The following is an 18,056-nucleotide window of genomic DNA, read 5'->3' as shown; positions in this document are numbered from 1 at the left end:
TAAAACCTTGCTTTAAAAATTACTAAGACAGATGCTGTGTTCAATGAAGCTTATGCACACTTGTGCCTTTCATAGAAGTTACTTTTTCTAACAAAGCCTCTAAGTAAGCTGTATGACTGGTCAAAATACTGCATGTTCAAGACTGCAAAATCCAGGATTGGTTTTGGCACTTTCTGGAATAGTACCATTCTAGAGAACTCATTTCTATACATTAAATTAAATACCAATTCATGGTGGTAGAAGACTTTATTTAAAGGAGAGAAAATAAACTCACAATGCTTTTTAGGACAATACTGGCCTAAGGGTCAGTTTGCTTACAGAAACCATTGATTTTCCTGAGGGCAGCTACTTTTCCTCCTCTGCTGAAAGACTACACAGCTGCTCAAAACCTTCTCTTGCATGTAAATAGCAAGAGCTTTCATTAGCATAGTGTCCAACAAATAAAAAACTATACAAAAATCAGTTATAACAGTTCGCTCTACTGCTTTTCAGTTTTCTAACAGTCTCCTTAAATAAGTATGAGCACATGTGGATGTGTATAAAGTTGACAGTTTGTATCAGTAACAGCCACAGCCATCAAAAGAAGCCTTCACTTGAAGAAAGAGCAGCCTTAGTGTTAAGTAGCTGGAGGCAGCTCAAGGGAGACAGGTTGGTCTCCAAATGTCATGTCAGGAAGCTCCTGCCACCCTTTTTGTAAACACCAGCACCACCGTGTTTCCTAAGGAGAGCCAGAGCCTCTTCCTGCAGCTCAGGAGGACACTGGGATCCAAGGTGCAGGAGCACAAGGCAGCACTCCAGCACGTCAGGGAATGGGAAGACCTGCAAAAAAAGGATCATGAGGTGATGTCTGCAGTTTATATTACAGCTGTTCAACATAATCAGGCAGCTCTGTAAAGATACTGCTTTGTAGCATTCTCAGAACAGGTGCGTTTTCTATTCACATTTATCCACGTTTGCCCCCTCTTGCCCAATCACCATGGTTACATGTGTTTGAAAGTGTGATGTGTACTTTCTACAGTTCCTAATCTATAGAGGTCATTTTATAGCTTAAATGTTTGATTTCATTGTTCATAATTTTTTTTTCGTACATGAGTAGCAAGGGATTACTCTTAAAATGCATGGGATGATCCATACAGGATATGTCATTGAGTTCTGCCACACAGTAGCTTTAGCTGTGCTTTCCAATTGCATGGGGAAAATGATACTTGAAAGAAAAACACACCCTGCTGCCATGTGTCAGTTCTCCCTCAAAACTGCCACTGGATCACAAGGAATGCCACTGATCCTTTCTGTTTGAAAGGGATTCTGTGGTAAGGCTGCCCTTACAGAATGACTTTTTTCAGAACTGCAATGGCTCTTCTGAAAACTTACCTTTAAATTGTCTGGGAATTCAGCTAATTTCTGCTTCGCTTTCAGAAGCTGCTTTGTGAGCTCAGGGAGTGTGACCGGTTGCTTTGCTTCATCTTTGCTGCCAAGAGAAGAGCAGGTGTCATGAGTAACTCTTTTGTTAGGTAACTGTAGCCTCCCCCCTGGACAAGGAGCACAGAGGAGAACTGGCTGAGTGTTTTATGCTCTAGCTTGTTCTTGCCAAAGTCCCAAACCAATGTTCTTAGATCATGCTTAGTCTTTTCATTACCCTCCCTTTTTCAAGCTGCCCTGTTTATTTCTGTAACACCTCATGCATCACAGAAATACTCAGCTGCACTGAGCTTATGCATGTGGTGGTTCAGCCCAGGGGAAATGCAGGATTTCTGAGCTGTATATTCAAGTGTTCCTGGATGATGGGCCAGAGATTAGAGGCAGTCCAGGCAAAACAAGAAATTTCTCGCACAAACACACAAAAGAGCAACACTTTTTGACACACTCATCCCTGTGCTGAGTCTTACCAATTCATCTCGTTGCTGTCAGAGCATGGTTTGTCTGATTCAGTCTCTGAACTCTGTTCCAGGTTGCTTCCTTGGGTGTTTCCATTTGTGTTTTCCTGGAGATTGTTCCTCTGCTGCTGATGCTGGCGGATCATTTCTGCTAAAGTCTCCTGGACCTCAGCTATGTCTCTCTGGGTGTTCTGCAAAGCAGCCATCTCTCCTGAAAGGAGCACTTGGCAACCCTTCAGTTTTGACTGTCTGTCTGCCACATGGACTAAATCAGTTCTTGAGTCACTCTGTGTCTCACTCTTAGGAACTTCAGCTGTACTGCAGAGATTTTCACCCATCTCAGCTGCACTTTGAACTGTTTCTTCAGGGGACTGGTCACCTGAAATACAGCTCTTCTCAAGAGCTGTCTGTTCACTGGGACATAGCACAGCACCCAACACAGCCTTCTGCAGGCCAAGGGAGTCTTTGGGTGGGTGCCACCACAGGTCATAGAGCAGTCTGTAAGCCACAAAGCCCTCCAGACTCCTGCAGGCATCCATACTCTGAGAATTTGTGCTGTCCAGTTTGTTTTTCAGGTCATCACAGCCTAATAATCAGAAAAGGATTACAAATAATTCATGGAACTTTCCAAAGACAATGAGCAGAATCTGGTAAATGAACCTGGAAACCCTAATCAGGGATTTACTCAAGATGCTGGCAGAGCAGTGCACAAACTATGAAAACAAAAACATCTTTGGCGTCTTTGTGAACACAATACTCTGTTCTAGCTAAAATGTTCTTATCAGCTAAAACAAATTTCCTTGGCCTCAAGCTGTAAAGCACAAGAGTCACATAATCACAAGCCACAAACTAAATGCACTGCATAACCTAAAGAGAATAGAGGACAAGCTGGTGTATGTGTTGCTGTGATGTGAAATGAAAACAGCGTTCTTATGTCTCCCTCACAGAAGAGAATTCACTGTTTCCTACATCACTCACACCAAGTGACACAGCTGAGCTTCCTTCCACAGTCAGGAATTTTCATTGCCCAGTGGCCTTTGCACTTGCCAAATTCCACAAGCTTCCACAGATATGCCTATGTCTTGCTGCTTCCAGACATTATTTAGCCTAGGAACATTAATGTACACAGCTGTGCTGGCAGGAAAGAGCCCTGTCAGTGCCAGAAGAGCCAGAAGGAGAGACTCACCCTCAGGAAGGATGATACTGCAAATCTCTTGCATCAGAGTGAAATTCCCAGCATCAAAACTGCGGGTCACAGCCCCAAGAATACTTTTCACTGCCTCATCCCACGTACCCAAGTGACAGCTCAGGGCTGCGAGGGCCAGGTCATGGGAGATATGGAAAAGCACCTAAAGGGAGCAACAGAGAGTTAATAGTTTCATTGCAAAGTGTGAGCTTATGACAACTGTGGAAGAGCCCAGAAGCACATGACTTCACCAAAAGCAATTTTAGTGACAATGCAATTTATAAAATCTCCTTCAGCAGGAGATAGAGCATTTCTACATCACCTGGAGCTGTAAAATCAGCCACTGTGTTTGCCTGTGTCTTAGTAAACAGATGAGAAGTGGGAGCAGTGACTCACTGTGGTCACAGAGAAGAGCTGCAGGAGAACAAGTCTATGGACAGACCTTGCCAACTAATTTGACAACAAGCAGCCCTACCTCCAACACAAACTCTGAGTCATTGCTGAGACTACTCTGTCCATCACATCTCAGTGACCTCAGTGCTGACCCCAAACACCCTATGTCAGTTCTTACCCTACACAGAAACTGGTGGCTACACAAAGTTGTCCCATAGGCTGATCATCTCTCTCCCAGACTAAAACTCCATCCTGCAGCAGGGTGCAGACATCACTTCCCTGGGAATGGCTGCTGCAACACCACAGAGTGGCTGGCTTTACTGCCCATCTCCAAGTAATGTTTTGTGCCTGCACATATCAAAATCCATTTACCTGCTTTGGGTGTGTGTTGCTGGTTGAAGGAGGATGCTCAATCCTGCGAAGCTGCTCCTGTGCACATGTGGCTTTCTCAGTGGTGTCCATGCCCAGCACATTCTGCCACACTTCTGTCACCATGTCAAAAAATGGGGCCTCTCTGTTGAGCTCCCAGCTGTGGTAAGAGGGGGGCACGGCACTCTTTCGCTCACAGGGATTCCTCTCACTGAGGCAGCTGCAGAGCACTTCGTTCAGGCAGAAAACCAGTCTTTGTCCCTTTAACAAGGAGGAAAATAAACAAGCACTGAGCTGTTGCAACAAGAAAAACAATCCCCTGCTGACCACAGCAGGTAGAGTGACTCAGAACATCATGCCTGGTGGCAGATTCTTGGTGATAGAGCCTAAGGGAAATCAGAAGGAAACCTCAGAGCAAACCAAGGTATCCATGTGCTTCTCAGTCCACAAAAACATTTCAAATTTAAGCCTCCAGCAGCTGGACTTCCAGTTGGCTCGTTTGTTCCTTTAATGCAAAAAGCAAGTACTTCTTTCTTCTTATGATCAGTATTACAATTAAAAGAAGAATCCCACTTTTCTCTACAACCTCCCATATCACAAGCACAGAGTCTACATGCATCCCTACCATGGCCATGCCATAGGGCCACCCAATGTACTCCTAGAAAAATATTTTGAGGCAAAACCAGCCTAAAGGAGCACCTGCGGACTATTAAAAAATGGGAAGTGGTGCCAAATTATGTCAATCTGGAGAGAGACAACACTGAAGAAGGTGGAAAGGAAAGGAAAGGAAAGGACCAAACTCACAAATAAAGTTTTATGCTGCTGAAGGACTTCCTGAGCTCCCACCCAGTTCCTGGATAATAGCAGGTCTTGGGCACATCTCAAAGACAAAGTTGCTGACAACTCCTCCTCCCCAGATATCTGAGCAAGCTCAGCAGCAGTTTTAAGAGATGCCACATCCCCCTTTTTTGACAACACTTTGACTGCATCATAGGGTGAGGAAGCTCCCAAATAACTGAAAAAGATAAAAGCAAAACAAGTTGATTGGTACTAAAATAGTTTTTGAATTGTATTGCAACACAGTAGCACAAATACACAGATGAGGATGAGCCTGGATTTTCCACAGGTTCTCAGAGCTCTCACCACTTTTTCTTATCAAAGTTTACTACAGACATATGGTGAACAATCTGATACAAAGCCACAAAGGGGAAGTCACACAGCCTTAAAGTCAGGACTGAAATCTCTGGTGGTCTGCATGCCACAAGTGGCTTGGATGAGCAATAAAAAGAAACAGATTCAGGAGACAAAAGTTATATGCAGCTGTTTGTCCCTAGTGGGAAACAAACCCCTACTAGGTTTCATTCAAATCCTTTCAGAAGTGTGATACCCACAAAAATGCCAGAACTGAAATCAGCATCAAGCAGAGGACACTACTCCATTCAAAATATTTAATGAGGTATTAGTAATTTTGGTAGTCACAAAGTTAAAACACTCCAGCTGGAGCAAGATAACCCAATGACCAGAATATTAGCTAAGGCTTCAAGAAGCTCAAGATGGACTGCTGCACTGCATGATTCCAGTGGAAAAGTTGGAAATCTCACAAAGGCTTTTTGTAGACAACCTAATCTTAGACTTGCTAAACTAGCTTTCAAAAACTGCCAGTAATGTCTGTGGAAAGTGATGGCTCTACATGTAACATGGCATTTGGACTTTCTGCTTTGATCTGCTCTCTGGAGCTTCTCCTTCCTACCTACATTAGTGGAAATTTAGTGAGATCAGGCTCAGAAAGCAGCTCAGACAACCAATGACCAGGCCAGTTAACAGATTCCAACTGCTACAAAACCAAGAATCCAATTTGTTTGAGGCATGGAACCAATTCTGTCTTCTCCCCAGCAGCACTCACCATTTGGCAGCCATGGAATAATGACCATCTTTCTCCAGCAGAGCTGCCCAGCTGGTGTAGAGGTCCTTCAGAACTGGATCTTCCGGTCGCAGCCTGGCCTTAGCCATTACAATTGCTTCCCTAATGCACATAGGGAAACCAGACAGAAAAGTTAATCTGTGTGCAAAGAGAGAATCAAAATGCTCAATCTACCCCACAAAAAAAACCCCAAAAAACAAAAAACAAAAAAAAACCCACCAAAACCCAGATAGAATGTTAAACATAAATATACAGCAACCTGTAAAAATTGTTCACTTTCAGGAGCTCGATAGCCTCATAGACTTTATGGATGGACAGGAGATGGGAGGCAGCCTTCACATATTGCTCCTGAAAACACAGCTGCTTGGCAAAGGCTTCCACTGTCCAAACCCAGGCCTGGTAGCCAACTGCAAAAGAGAAGGCAACACTATTGGAAACAGTTTTATGACTGCAGAATTCCTGTGTGATACCATCACTGGTTTCTTCAACATGTATCTCTCTGCCCCAGGTTAGTTTCTATTTCTTAACCATCATAACACAAATCAATGAAGCAGGGCAAAACTAAGACTTGAATATGACTGCAGGACTTCACAGCCAGTAAAGTAACTTAACTGTAGCATGCTGTAAGGACTGCTAATCATCTCACAAAGGACTAATTCCTGAGTTTCTGTCCAGAATCACCAGAATGAGGGGACCCTTGGCAGCCTATTCCACCAGTTCATGTGGTGCAAGAGCAAACATACCCATGGGTGACATGGCTACGAGCTGGTCTGTGAGCTCCCCCCTCTCAGCAGCTGCCTGCAGGACACTCTTCATGTCTCCTTTCCATAGCATGAGCTGCTGGAAGAGCTCTGCGTGCCCATTCTCCAAGTGGTGCTTTCCTGTTGGAAGCAAACACACTTCCCATCAGCATGAGTGCAATAGCATCATTTGTCACACAAAAATAGCTTGGCAAAAGGGAAATCATTCAAGCTTCAGATGAAGCAGGTTTGCATCTGAAAGGTTTAAAAACCATCTGGGAAAAAGATGTATATTCTTCTCACAGAGAGCTGCATTCTTAATCCTAGACTGTAATCCACAGTAAAGAAAACTCAAGCATCTTCCCCAATTTGTTTTCTACTTGAATATAACAGTTAGAGTGGACATATTCTTTATGCTACTTACCTTCCATATCAATCATCTTGTGCAGAGAATCCCTGTCTGTGAACAGCCCCAGGTGGATGCAATCCTTGAGGTCAGGGGACACATCTTTGTTATTATCTAAACCAGATAAGAAGAATGAATATTTAGGATTTGACACAAAACTGGGAACTAGAATGTGCCAAGTCACTGCACCACTCAAGTGCTGGTAAATACTTCTGTCTTTCTCTCCTGTACAGCAGATTTAATAATTTGCTGGTCAACACTCAGATCTAATGTTGATACCACACCAAGTCACACTCTTTGATAAAGGTGAGGATTTAAAAAAATGTGCTGTGGTTGAAGTCAAGTCCCTGGACACTTGATTTTGATTACCTGACTCTTAAGTATTTTAAATTTTATACTGATACCTTTAGTTTTCAGACATGCAGCCAGCCTCAAGCAGTCCTGATGCAATTCTTCTTTTGATCTGTGATCCATTAATGTGCTGAAGGGCAGAATAGAACGAGGCTTCCTCTTCTTCAGAGAGGCATCAGGAGCTGAAAAATCAGACACATTTTAGTCACTGCTGCTGCAGTTACAGCAGAACCCCTCAAATTATTTCAAAAGCACCCTTTTCTTTCTCTGGCATTAATTAGGTGTCAAATAGGAAGGGAAGCTGCAGTCAAACACGTCTAGAATGGGGAACTCTGCCTTGATATAGGACTGTTAAAAATGCCTGAAACATACTAACTTGGTTTCTCTTTTGGTGTATCCTTTTTCACAGGAGCAGCTTTCTGGGTCACAAAAGGCTTTGGCAAGCTGAATGAAGAATAATCACATGCAGATGAAGATTTATCCCTGGACACTGTGATTTAAAAAAAAGGCAAAGCAATGAATGGAAATGCATACACATTCACATTCTGTTACATAATTTTGAAATACACAGAAACCAAGCTTTGCTCTGCCATAGAACTTAACAGCTTTTTAGGGAAAGGAAATATGAAGAAAACAAAGAACTGTTTTTTTAGAAGGCTAAATGTCAAGAGACACTAATGAGGATCCATCAGTATTATAAGATCTATCAATGCTGATCAAAAATGACATTGTTTCAAGCCAAACATAGTAATTCTGTCCATGAGGCCAAAATCTTGTTATCTGAAGACAGTTAAGTCCCAGACTAGTTTAGAAAATTATAAAAGGCATTCTAGAGCCTTTTTCCTTCAGTGGACAATTTCAGTAAAAGCAAACAATGTGAAAATCTGCATTAAAATTAAACTTGGTGATGCTCTGAGTGCTGAACAGTCTGGGAAACACTGAATTAACATGATCTGATTATTACCAGTCACAGAGACTTTATCAGCCAACTCTGCCTCCTGAACTTCTTTGTCTCCTTCGTGGTCTGACACTCCATTTTCCTCCAGCAGCATTTCCTTCATGCTGTCATCTCCATTCATGGCATCATTTGCATCCTGCTTGCCTGGGCTCTTGCCTACAGGCTTTTTCTTCTTCTTGGCTTTGACTTTTGGCTGTATACTTCTTTTCTTCTCTAATTCTATACTCTTTTTGCCTGTAAAAGGTGCAAGTTTTAGTGTATTAACTGCCCATATTTCAGGATCAATGTTTAGTTTCCAAGTAAGGACACTCAATTTAAACCTAGACACAGTTTATTCCTGAAGAGGAAGAGGTAGGTTTGGAACTCAGCACAAGAATTTGCATCATTTCAACACGGCAACTCCCCACGTCCCAGCTCCAACATTACCTTCAGGGAAGATCTTCTGTTAGAATACACTCACCCTGAGGAGGCCGTGTGTGTTCCTGCTTGGAGATGTGCCATTTGTGAACAGAAAAATCATCTGCTCCTGTATAAACACAATCTGGATCCACTGGTGACCATTGCACACTCAGCAGGCGGCCCTGGTGCCCTCGGTAGTTGCAGAGTGGCTCTTCCTTCATCACATCCCACACCTTGGCAACAAGAAGGAAATGCAATCACTCAAAGTCACTTCTGCACCTAATACTCTGCATTTTCTCATGATTTGCACAGGTGGGAACTTCTCTTTTTGGATTTTGCAGGGGCATTTCAAACACCAACATGCACTTCCTTTATCTGCGCTGATACAGCTGCAAAACATCTTTCTTTTCTAAGGATCCAAAAATGCTAATAGGAAAACCTTAATGACTAGACTTACAAATCAATTCACAAATCACAATAATCTGCATATCACGTATCCAGAATGAGCAGATGGTTAGCAAGGATAAACTTGAAGCGCGTCAACACAAACCAAGTTTTGCTCTTTGATCAGCTGTGGAATGGATGATTTGAAATACAATTCTGAGGTGCTCTGAACAAATACCTGTGCAGTGCCATCATAGCAAGCAGACACCAATCTTCCCTCATGGTGGGGGCTCCAAGAAAGACTTGTGATTTTAGCTGTGTGCCCAGCCAGAGTTCGAAAAGGCTCTGTTATTGTCAGAGGATTTTCTGAAGAGTTCTCTGAAAGAAAAAATAAAAATTATTAAGGACGGCCAGAAAGACAAAACAGAAATAAACAAACAAACAAAAAAAGATGCCAAGATTTGGAATATAATCTGCAAACTGTTACCTACAACACTCTTCAGATTATGCACATAAATGGTGGCATTGATGGAGCCTGAAGCTATCAAGTAACTCAGCTCTGGCTGGGTCCCATGCTCATGGTGCCAACGAATGGCATTGATCAGTTTGTGATGCTGCTGGATAGTGCAGAGCAACTTCAAGTTTGGTGCCTGAAATATTTCAATTGAGCTGAAATATAAGAACAACAGTGTAAGAATTTCAGTAGTTGGTGAAAATGGGAACATTTTTGTTATCTAGCATGAGCAGAATTGGAGCATGCGAATTAAGAGTAACTGAGTTTGTGCTTTCTGGATTCAGCTTAAACCCTGGTTTCACTGATCAGCAAAAGTGCATGTCTACCATGAGTGGATCCTTGAAATAGAATTTAATGTGATAATGAGGATCCTCTATGCCAAGAGCAGCTACAATAAATAACAGAAGGGAATTCTATATTATCATGATTCAAATACATCAGCAGTGAAAGAACAGAGACAAACCAGGGCAACAAAAAGTACTTTTGCTTCACCACAGTGACTGCAGTCAAGATCAGCACAGCCAGCACCTTTACCCACAAGTGGGACATACCCATCCTCATTGCCAAGAGCCAGGAGTTTGCCATCTGGTTTCCAGCTGACCTCTGTACGGGCAGGCAGCTTGTGCTGCAGAAAGAAGACACAATTATTGCCTAAAAGTCTTAAATCTCAAATCCAGCTGGCAACTGGACAGAGCTGCAATTAGTCTGCAAAATGAAGAGTCATAAAAGTGTCCATTGCTTTTGTAACAGTGACATAAACCTGAGCAATTAAGACTGAAATAACTGACGCAAGAACCAATGCTTGGTTTAGTTCTGAGAAATATTTTGAAGTTTTGTCTGGATTACAGTAGGGCATTGATGTTTCATGTCCTTACACTCCTTAGAAAGCACCAGACATTGCAAGCAAATTCTTTCACACTTCAAAAGAAATCAAAGTTTACATATAATTATCCCTATTCATTTGAATTCAGAGAAAAGCAACTTACAATTTAAAACTCAGATGCCTCAGTATGATCATTCAACGCCTCTGACATTACTCTTAAACCCCAGAGAGTCTTAACTCAAGGAAGAAGCCAAAACCCAAGTGATACAAATCAATACCCTTGGACTGACTTCAGCTGACTTGAATGAACTGAAGATCCAACCCACTTCACTTATTTTATACTTTCAACTAAGAAATGACTGATCACACTTGAGAAGGTACTCGGTGATCACCAGCCACTCTGCACTGGCTGCAGTATCAATGGAACAGCCTCCTGCAAAAACATGGTTTTTTTTAATGAAAAGTTTGTTTTAAAAAGTTCATGGTCAAAGCAAGGGAATTAAAGGAATTGAGGTAAATAACTCATGCATGCCTACCACATGGTCTAAGCCAGGATATATTCAGGATAAAATTTCAAGTGTTTTGAATCTGGAAATCTCTTATTATTTTAAACAGCCGTACACAATTCTAAGCACAAACTCTACCCTCCATTTACCTTTCCCAAGTAAATCACAGTGTAGAAAATTAAGCAACTGATTCCAGAAAAAGATGTGCCTTATTGACACAGGAGAAAAAAAAATACCAACCACCCTCTTCAGACACAAATATATAAACTCTTTAAATAGTTTGAGTCAGTGTCACCGAAGTTCACCTGTGGACACTGAGGACTGTGGACAAAGTTTTTTTGTTACAGATACATCAAAAAGGCAAAATCAGAAACTTACAACTACAAGGCCATGGAAACTGTGGCATGGTTACCATGAATCCATAAAACCCCTCAAATTCATACTCACTTTGATTGAATTGGTGTCTCTGATGACTTTGTTGATGTCATGTGCTTCTCCATTAAGCTTCCAGGGATTGTGCTGAAAAACAATTCCTTCTCCAGCACAACTATATAAAGTTACAGAGGGCTGTTCACTTTCTTCTCCTATCCGACAGAGAAAAAGTGCTAATTACATTCTGTTCTTCATCCCTCTTCACAGAACTAATATCTTCCAATATAAATCAAAGCATTATTTCAAAAAGCAATATACATCCTTCAATTGCCTGTGGTTCAGCAGCAGGAAATTCTCACAGTACAACCCTCTAAAAGGAGCTCTCATTCCTACCAACAAATCCCTCATAGCACAAAACCAATAAAATCCCCTTTAAGTTTTGGTCCTTAAAAGAAAAAAATCCAAGTTGTGTAAGAAAGGCTAATGTTCAAACGGCAGAAACTCTGGAACCAGTATTTGATTTGGTGCAATTGCTACAGGAAGTCTGTGAAATTCCTGGCCTGTAATTCCCTGAAGCAATCCCAGAGGTGTGGGGCACTACTCAAACCTATTTGCTGAAAGTACCAGAATTTAAAAACCACAAGAGTTTGTGCCCTTGCAAAACTGTTAACAGCTCCTCAAGCAGAACACATTCTTAGCTGCTGGAAAGGATTGCCACTAGCAAATAGAGCTCCTTTTCCTAAGAAGGGAGGGGACAGCAGCTTCCTGGCATCTGTGTGCTCTGCATGGACATCTTGCTTTGTCACAAGGTGCTGCAAGACTCACCAGAAATCAGAGGAGGAGTTGGAGGACCCCAGGCTAATGTGTACACTGTCTTCATGTGGTAAGTGCTGGAGATCTGAGGTGGCTTGTTCTTAGCACTGGGCAGGAAGATAAGGAAGCAAGGGCAGTCACATTTCAGCAAATGGAAAGTAAAAGAAGATAAAATCAAAGCAAGAGACTTGGAACAACAGGTGCTCTAACATTCTAAAGCCACGGCTCAACCAAGCTTTCTTTAACATCTCCTGTAGGACACTACTAAAATTCTAACATAATTGTTCTCCCTGCTGCTCCTCCTTCCCAGAAAATGTCTTCCTGGGTAAAGTCTGATCTCTGGTCATGCCATTTTAAATTTACCTTAAAGCAAGCGCACCTTTGAAGTTCACAGACATGATGAAAATGAAAAAATGCACTGAAAAGCCAATTGTTTGACTAATTGGAATTTAATCTCACTCCTATCAGTAAAGATATCCCTTAGGAAAGACCACAGCACCCCAGAGTGGTAACACACCAGCAGGATCTGACACTAATGCATTTGAAAGCTACTTTTTCACCTGCTGGACAAAGTGTCAAATATGCCAACTTTTCCATCATCTGTTCCAAAAGCCAAGCAGCCTTCCTTAGTTGGATGCCAGGATAACTGCAAGAAAAACATAAAGAGACACAAAATGACCTAAGCTACAAAGACTTTATTGCTAAATAATAAACAAAAGGAAAACACTGAAACTGATGAGCAAGGACCTTACACCACCCTTCCAGCCACAGCCACTTGATTTGATCACTCTGCTCTGAGTATCAAAGGCTTTCTCCCTTCCAGTTATGATGGGATAAGATGCAAGGGACTAAAATGATTAAAATGCTATTTTATACCTACTTTACAAAACAGAATTAGCTGCCCGCTATTTTACCAGGCAGTAGCTTTTGACCAACCAGTGGTTAGACCCCAACTGAAGGCAACTATGTTGGTTGTATTGGCTTTTTGTATTTGTCAAACTTCCTAGAAGAGCAAGGGCAACCATGGGTGAAGCAAGGAAGAATCATGAAGGAGGATAAAAGTGAGAAAGTAACATAACAGCCAGCTGGGCTTCAGCTTATTTCCACTAGACCTAAATGCAAGCTTCTAGGATTGTAAATAGGTCTAAAAACTTGTTGCCAGATCCTAAAATGTATTGTATACAGAAAGAATTGAGTATAAAATGAACAAGGTGGCTTTATCTCATTTTAGATGGGACAAACCTTTAGAGTGAAAGAGAGAGAAAAACATACTTGAAAAAAAATGGAGTGAAAAAAAGAGATAAGGGGACAAAAAAAAAGGAATCCAAGGCACACTTACCGCTGTAACCTTGGACTTTATGCTTTGCCAGAAGGTTTTAACATCATAAATGTTGTTGATGGACAAAGTGTTCCACACTCGGATCATGCTGTCCCCAACCCCGATGGCGAGGCTGCCCGTGTCCACGGGGGAGAAAGCAAGGCTGTAGACAAACCCTCCAAGGGAGGGCATGGTCCAGCTGCAGTCCAGAGTTGATAGATCCCAACATTTCACCTGAAGAATATTTGAGGAACAAGGAATGTTCTGTTAAATACAGAGTGATTGACAAGACACGGAAATCAAAGAGTCAAATGCAAGGCTTGGCAGGATGTGATCTGCACCCAGAGGATTCCATGGCACAGGGCTGCAGTAGCTGCAAGACTGGAATGGACATAATGAATATATTTTACTAAGTTTCTCTTCCAATTTCAAAATAGGAAACACTCTGCTGCCTGTAAAAAACCAAAGATTTTTAAAAAAGGCCCATTAAAAAATAAGTGCATTAATTTATACAATTAAATGAATTTAAGAAGGAAAACCAGGCCTTTTAAAAGTGAAATACAGAAGAAAAGAAGTGTAAAACTCCATTCATTAAATGCTTACAATTCAAGTCCAGAATGTCATAAGCATTCACTCACATAGTAAGAGATTAAGTTTATAAACTAACAGAAACATACCCAACCTGTGCTCAGAACAAACGGCAAGAAGTGATGTTATAAAGTGCTAAAATAAACCCACTTCTAGAGAAAAACTGGCCCTAAAAGGGTTAGTCTCACTCACTCAAGCTGCATTGTAGAGGCATTCCTATGCTAATTTTTAAATGGCTCTTACATCTCTGTCCATTGAAATGGAAAAAAGGAGCTCTCTGTCTTGGTGCTTCACAGAACTGAGATTGAACACAATTCTGGAGTGGTTTTGTCCTTCTGAAGATCCCAGAAGAGTCCACTTGCGTTTGCCAGGCTGGGTCAAATTCCAAAAGAGCAGCTCTCCTCTGCAAAATTGAAATTTATTTAAATTTTTCACTTCAGAAGAACAACACAGGCCCTATATAAACTATATACTGCAAGTATACAGGAGTAATAAATTCTAAAAGCTACACACTCAAACTCCACCTGAAAACTGCCATTTTTTCCCAGTAGATGGGCAAAACCACAATTAGTGCTATTGGCAGTCAATACTCAGATTGTTAGACAAATTATGGGACAAATAGTGATTTTCTCCACATCTGAACTCTAACTCTTGGCCTGTTTTCTCCTCTAACGCTGGAAAGGAAGGAAGAAGGGGATGTCTTTAGTACTCAGCTCTTCCTTCAGTAGGAACAACTGAGTCTGCAGCTGCTGCTGGCTGCCCCACTTACCCAAAGCCACTGGACACGATGTCTGAGGGGTGGCCAACAGGCCAGTGGACAGTGAGCCAGATGCGCTCCTTGACCGCCGGGTCCACGGCTCCACCTCTCCTCTTGGTGGGTGGCAGCTTCAGAGTCATCACACCTGCAGGACCAGGAGGCACCACATCCAAATTCTCAAACAGACAGAGGAGTCCTGGGAGCATGCAGCTTTAATTGCATTCCCCATGCTTTCAGCACAAACAAAGGTTGAAGTGAGTTTTCCAAAATAATCAGCTTTAGGCAGACACTTGACATGGAAAATTTCAGCCTAAACTGTCTTGAGTTCAACAACATTATAAAGCAAGGAAAAGAAAAGCAAGATCTTATCATGGGAATATGGGAGGCAGCCAGATGGTGCTCCCAATCCTACCTGTGACAGCTGATATCCTTATTATCTATCTTACCAGTGGTTATCAAATAATTTCCATGATAATGCATTAACCTCATAAAATATTGGTATTCTGGACCACAGTCTTCCATGCTTAGAATCTGGCCAAAGGCAATTTGTAGTTCAGGAGCTATTCCACATCTTGTTAGTGTTTATCTCTTACTTACTCCTGCCTCTGGTAGAGCTCCATATTCGTATGGTTTGATCCTTGCTTCCAGAGGCCAGGTAACAACCTTTCCTCGTGGCTGTGTCCTGTGTCAGCTCCCCATTTGGAACCTTGCCTTCTTCTGAAGGAACTGCTGAATAGCATTGAAGTCATGTCATTATGCTTTAAAAATCAAAGTGTCATAAAAATGAGCTGAAAATTACATTGATTTATATCAGAACATATTTTATTGAACTTATCAGTTGCTTAGCTAATTACTAACATTCTGTAAAAAATTCAGTCCTCTAGAAGGACACTTACATGAACTAAAAAATACTCCACAAGTTGTTAATCATGTTCACATACCCTGAAGCTCATTCTGCCAAGCAGGTAACCTCTCTTCCCCAGGCACAGGGCACCAGGCCAGACAATGGATTTCATCCTCATGGCCCCTCAGCCGGTGCACAACTTCTCTCTTCCTGCTGATATCAATTATCACCACCATGCCATCCTTGTAGCTGAAAGCAGAGATGTAAATTAATAAAGAGATTCTTGGATGCTTGTGGAATAATATCCAAGGTGATTTTCAGGCTCTTTCCAGGGTCACTATCACCCTATTACAGAGAAGCCAGGCTGGACCATTACATTTTCACAGATTTCTTTGCCTTTGCAGGTTTTTTAATCTAAAAGTTATTTCTAATTTGTTTTACTCCAAAACTAAAAGAACATCCACCAAGACCTCTTAAAATTTACCTTTCAGCCACGTAGCAAAACCTCACAATTAAATTCTTGCAGAAGAGTAGAAAACAAGACATAAGGGAAAAAAAAACATTAAGTAATGAGCATTTACCCAATGGCCACCAGGTTTTCATGATGAGGAGAACAGGTGAGGCAGAAAACTGTCCTGGGCTCTGGGAAGAACTGCTGGCTGTCACTTCTGTTGTACCAGTAACAAACAATGACACCTTTCTCATCACCAGACACAATCAGATCTTTCACAAGAGGGGACCAGTGAAGTGCTGAGATGGCATTCTGAAGAAAGAGCATTGGGAAGGTTTAAAGGTGTTTTACTTCACCGAACACAGAGAAACAGGCAGGACGTCATCTGTGAGTAGTGCCCAGCAGCACTGTGCTGTGTCCCTGAGTGCCTCTGTTCTTCCAGGTTTTAGAGATGGATGTAGCTGCTGATGGGCACCCCTGAGCTGCAGGAGCTCTTTAAATACACATTTAGTCTGTCCTGTGGCCGCAGCAATTTACTGAGATCACTTTAGGTGAGCTGGGACTGCTAACAAATGCACCTCGAGCTGTTTATTTTCCAGCATCAGCTTCATTACATGGATATGACAATGGGAAGATGCCAGCAGCTCACATCCCAGGCAGCAGACCAAGAACTCAATATTACAACTTAATTTAAAAGCCTTTTGACCACTCACACAGAGCAAAAGCATACTGACAGTAGTTCTATACAACCACTATAAGCACACATACCATTGGTTAAAACAATGCTTGCTTATTTCGAATACAATACCTACTTGTAAGCCTTAAGATACAATGCACAGAGCTCCATTATTAAGCTTAGAACTTCCTAATATCCCGTTAAATATACTTTTCTATAACTTAGGGAGTTATTCTAGTCAAGTGTTAATACACTTACCATTGTTCTATTTGTCCCTACTTTCTACTTCTTGTATAATTTTTCTGCTGACAAATCTTATGTCTACTGCTTAGCTAAAATCGCAGCTCTGCTGCCTCTGAGGCCTGACTTTTGCAACTTGTCCAAAACCAGTACAATTTGTGGGAATTTTCAGAATCCCCACAGGGTTAAAAGGCAGTGAGCCCAAAGCACGAGCTGTGCTGGCAAGCAGCAGCGAACGACGGGGATGAGCAGCGCCGCAGGCTACGAACAAAGAGGCGGCCAGGAGCGCCAAACAGGTTCCATCACACCTGCGTGAAGCTCCCTTCTGGGCAAAGCAGCCTCGCCGTGCTCCGAGTGCGAGCCCTGTGTCCCGTGTCCTGTGTCCCGTGTCCTCTGTCCCCGTGCCCGTGTCCCCATGTCTTGTGTCCCGTGTCCTGTATCCCCGTGCCCGTGTCCTGTGTCCCGTGTCCTCTGTCCCCGTGCCCGTGTCCTGTATCCCCGTGCCCGTGTCCTGTGTCCCGTGTCCTGTATCCCCGTGCCCGTGTCCTGTGTCCCGTGTCCTCTGTCCCCGTGCCCGTGTCCCCATGTCTTGTGTCCCGTGTCCTGTATCCCCGTGCCCGTGTCCTCTGTCCCCGTGCCCGTGTCCCGTGTCCCCACCTGGTGCAGGCTGTACTCCAGCACCGGCGACAGGGTCCCGCTGTCCCAGACCTTGACGCTGCCGTCATCCGAGCTGCTGGCGCAGAGGCTGCTCTGCCCGGGGCAGTGGCAGAAGGCGAAGCCGGAGATCCTGTCCGTGTGCCCGATGAGCTCCCCTGGCAGCGAGGGCGAGGAGCAATCGTCACGGGGCACCCGGGGCCTGCCCACACTCCCGCATCCCGCCCGCCCACCCCGGTTCCCGCTGGCGGGGAGGCCCCGCAGCCCCTGCGGGCGCGGGGCCCGGGGAGGCTGTGACGGTACCGTGGAACGCGGGCGCGGCGGCGGCGGCCACATCCAGCAGGCAGACGCGGTGCCTCGCCGCGAAGCCGAAGAGGCGGCCGTCACTGCTGGCATCGCTGCAGCGGCTGCTGTACCAGTTGGGGGAGGCGGGGAGCGCCCGCACTCCCATCCCCGTCCCCGTCCCCGTCCCCGCCGCCATGGGCCCCGCTCCCCTCCGGCCGCCCCTCGTGCTCCGGG

The 18,056-nt window shown here is 43.4% G+C and overlaps 1 protein-coding gene across 2 annotated transcripts; it reads right to left on the bottom strand.

Moving 5' to 3' along the window:
* Positions 1 to 227: 227 nt before the first annotated feature.
* On the bottom strand, positions 228 to 18,018 carry GEMIN5 (gem nuclear organelle associated protein 5). 2 transcript variants are annotated; one of them, XM_021552140.2, is made up of 28 exons: positions 17,841 to 18,018; positions 17,541 to 17,695; positions 16,098 to 16,279; positions 15,614 to 15,765; positions 15,270 to 15,401; positions 14,685 to 14,817; positions 14,159 to 14,318; positions 13,349 to 13,561; positions 12,570 to 12,655; positions 12,022 to 12,116; positions 11,272 to 11,408; positions 10,047 to 10,120; positions 9,469 to 9,650; positions 9,220 to 9,359; positions 8,659 to 8,830; positions 8,205 to 8,432; positions 7,617 to 7,730; positions 7,294 to 7,422; positions 6,908 to 7,003; positions 6,487 to 6,624; positions 6,003 to 6,150; positions 5,726 to 5,845; positions 4,627 to 4,837; positions 3,826 to 4,083; positions 3,061 to 3,223; positions 1,887 to 2,460; positions 1,372 to 1,468; positions 228 to 819 (listed from the first exon to the last, which is right to left on the bottom strand). In XM_021552140.2, the coding sequence occupies exons 1-28, from the start codon at positions 18,016 to 18,018 to the stop codon at positions 664 to 666; spliced, it is 4,623 nt and encodes a 1,540-aa protein (XP_021407815.2). In that variant the 3' UTR covers positions 228 to 663. The 2 variants fall into 2 exon arrangements, with proteins under 2 accessions (XP_021407815.2, XP_021407816.2); XM_021552141.2 differs by having other exon boundaries at positions 15,270 to 15,398.
* Positions 18,019 to 18,056: the final 38 nt, after the last annotated feature.

Source organism: Lonchura striata, chromosome 15 (assembly GCF_046129695.1).
Source record: "Lonchura striata isolate bLonStr1 chromosome 15, bLonStr1.mat, whole genome shotgun sequence".
NCBI lineage: Eukaryota > Metazoa > Chordata > Aves > Passeriformes > Estrildidae > Lonchura > Lonchura striata.
This window is presented reverse-complemented; position numbering and strand designations above follow the sequence as displayed.

What these genes read in the sequence shown, in the direction of transcription:
- GEMIN5 (XM_021552140.2), bottom strand. Translation starts at nt 18,018, where the DNA reads ATGGCGGCGGGGACGGGGACGGGGACGGGGATGGGAGTGCGGGCGCTC. An exon ending in GAGACACCAATTCAATCAAA is followed by an intron (nt 10,121 to 11,271) that starts GTGAGTATGAAT and finishes TTCTTTCTGCAG; the next exon opens with CACAAGCTGCCTGCCCGTAC. An exon ending in AATTCCCAGACAATTTAAAG is followed by an intron (nt 820 to 1,371) that starts GTAAGTTTTCAG and finishes CTTTTTTTGCAG; the next exon opens with GTCTTCCCATTCCCTGACGT.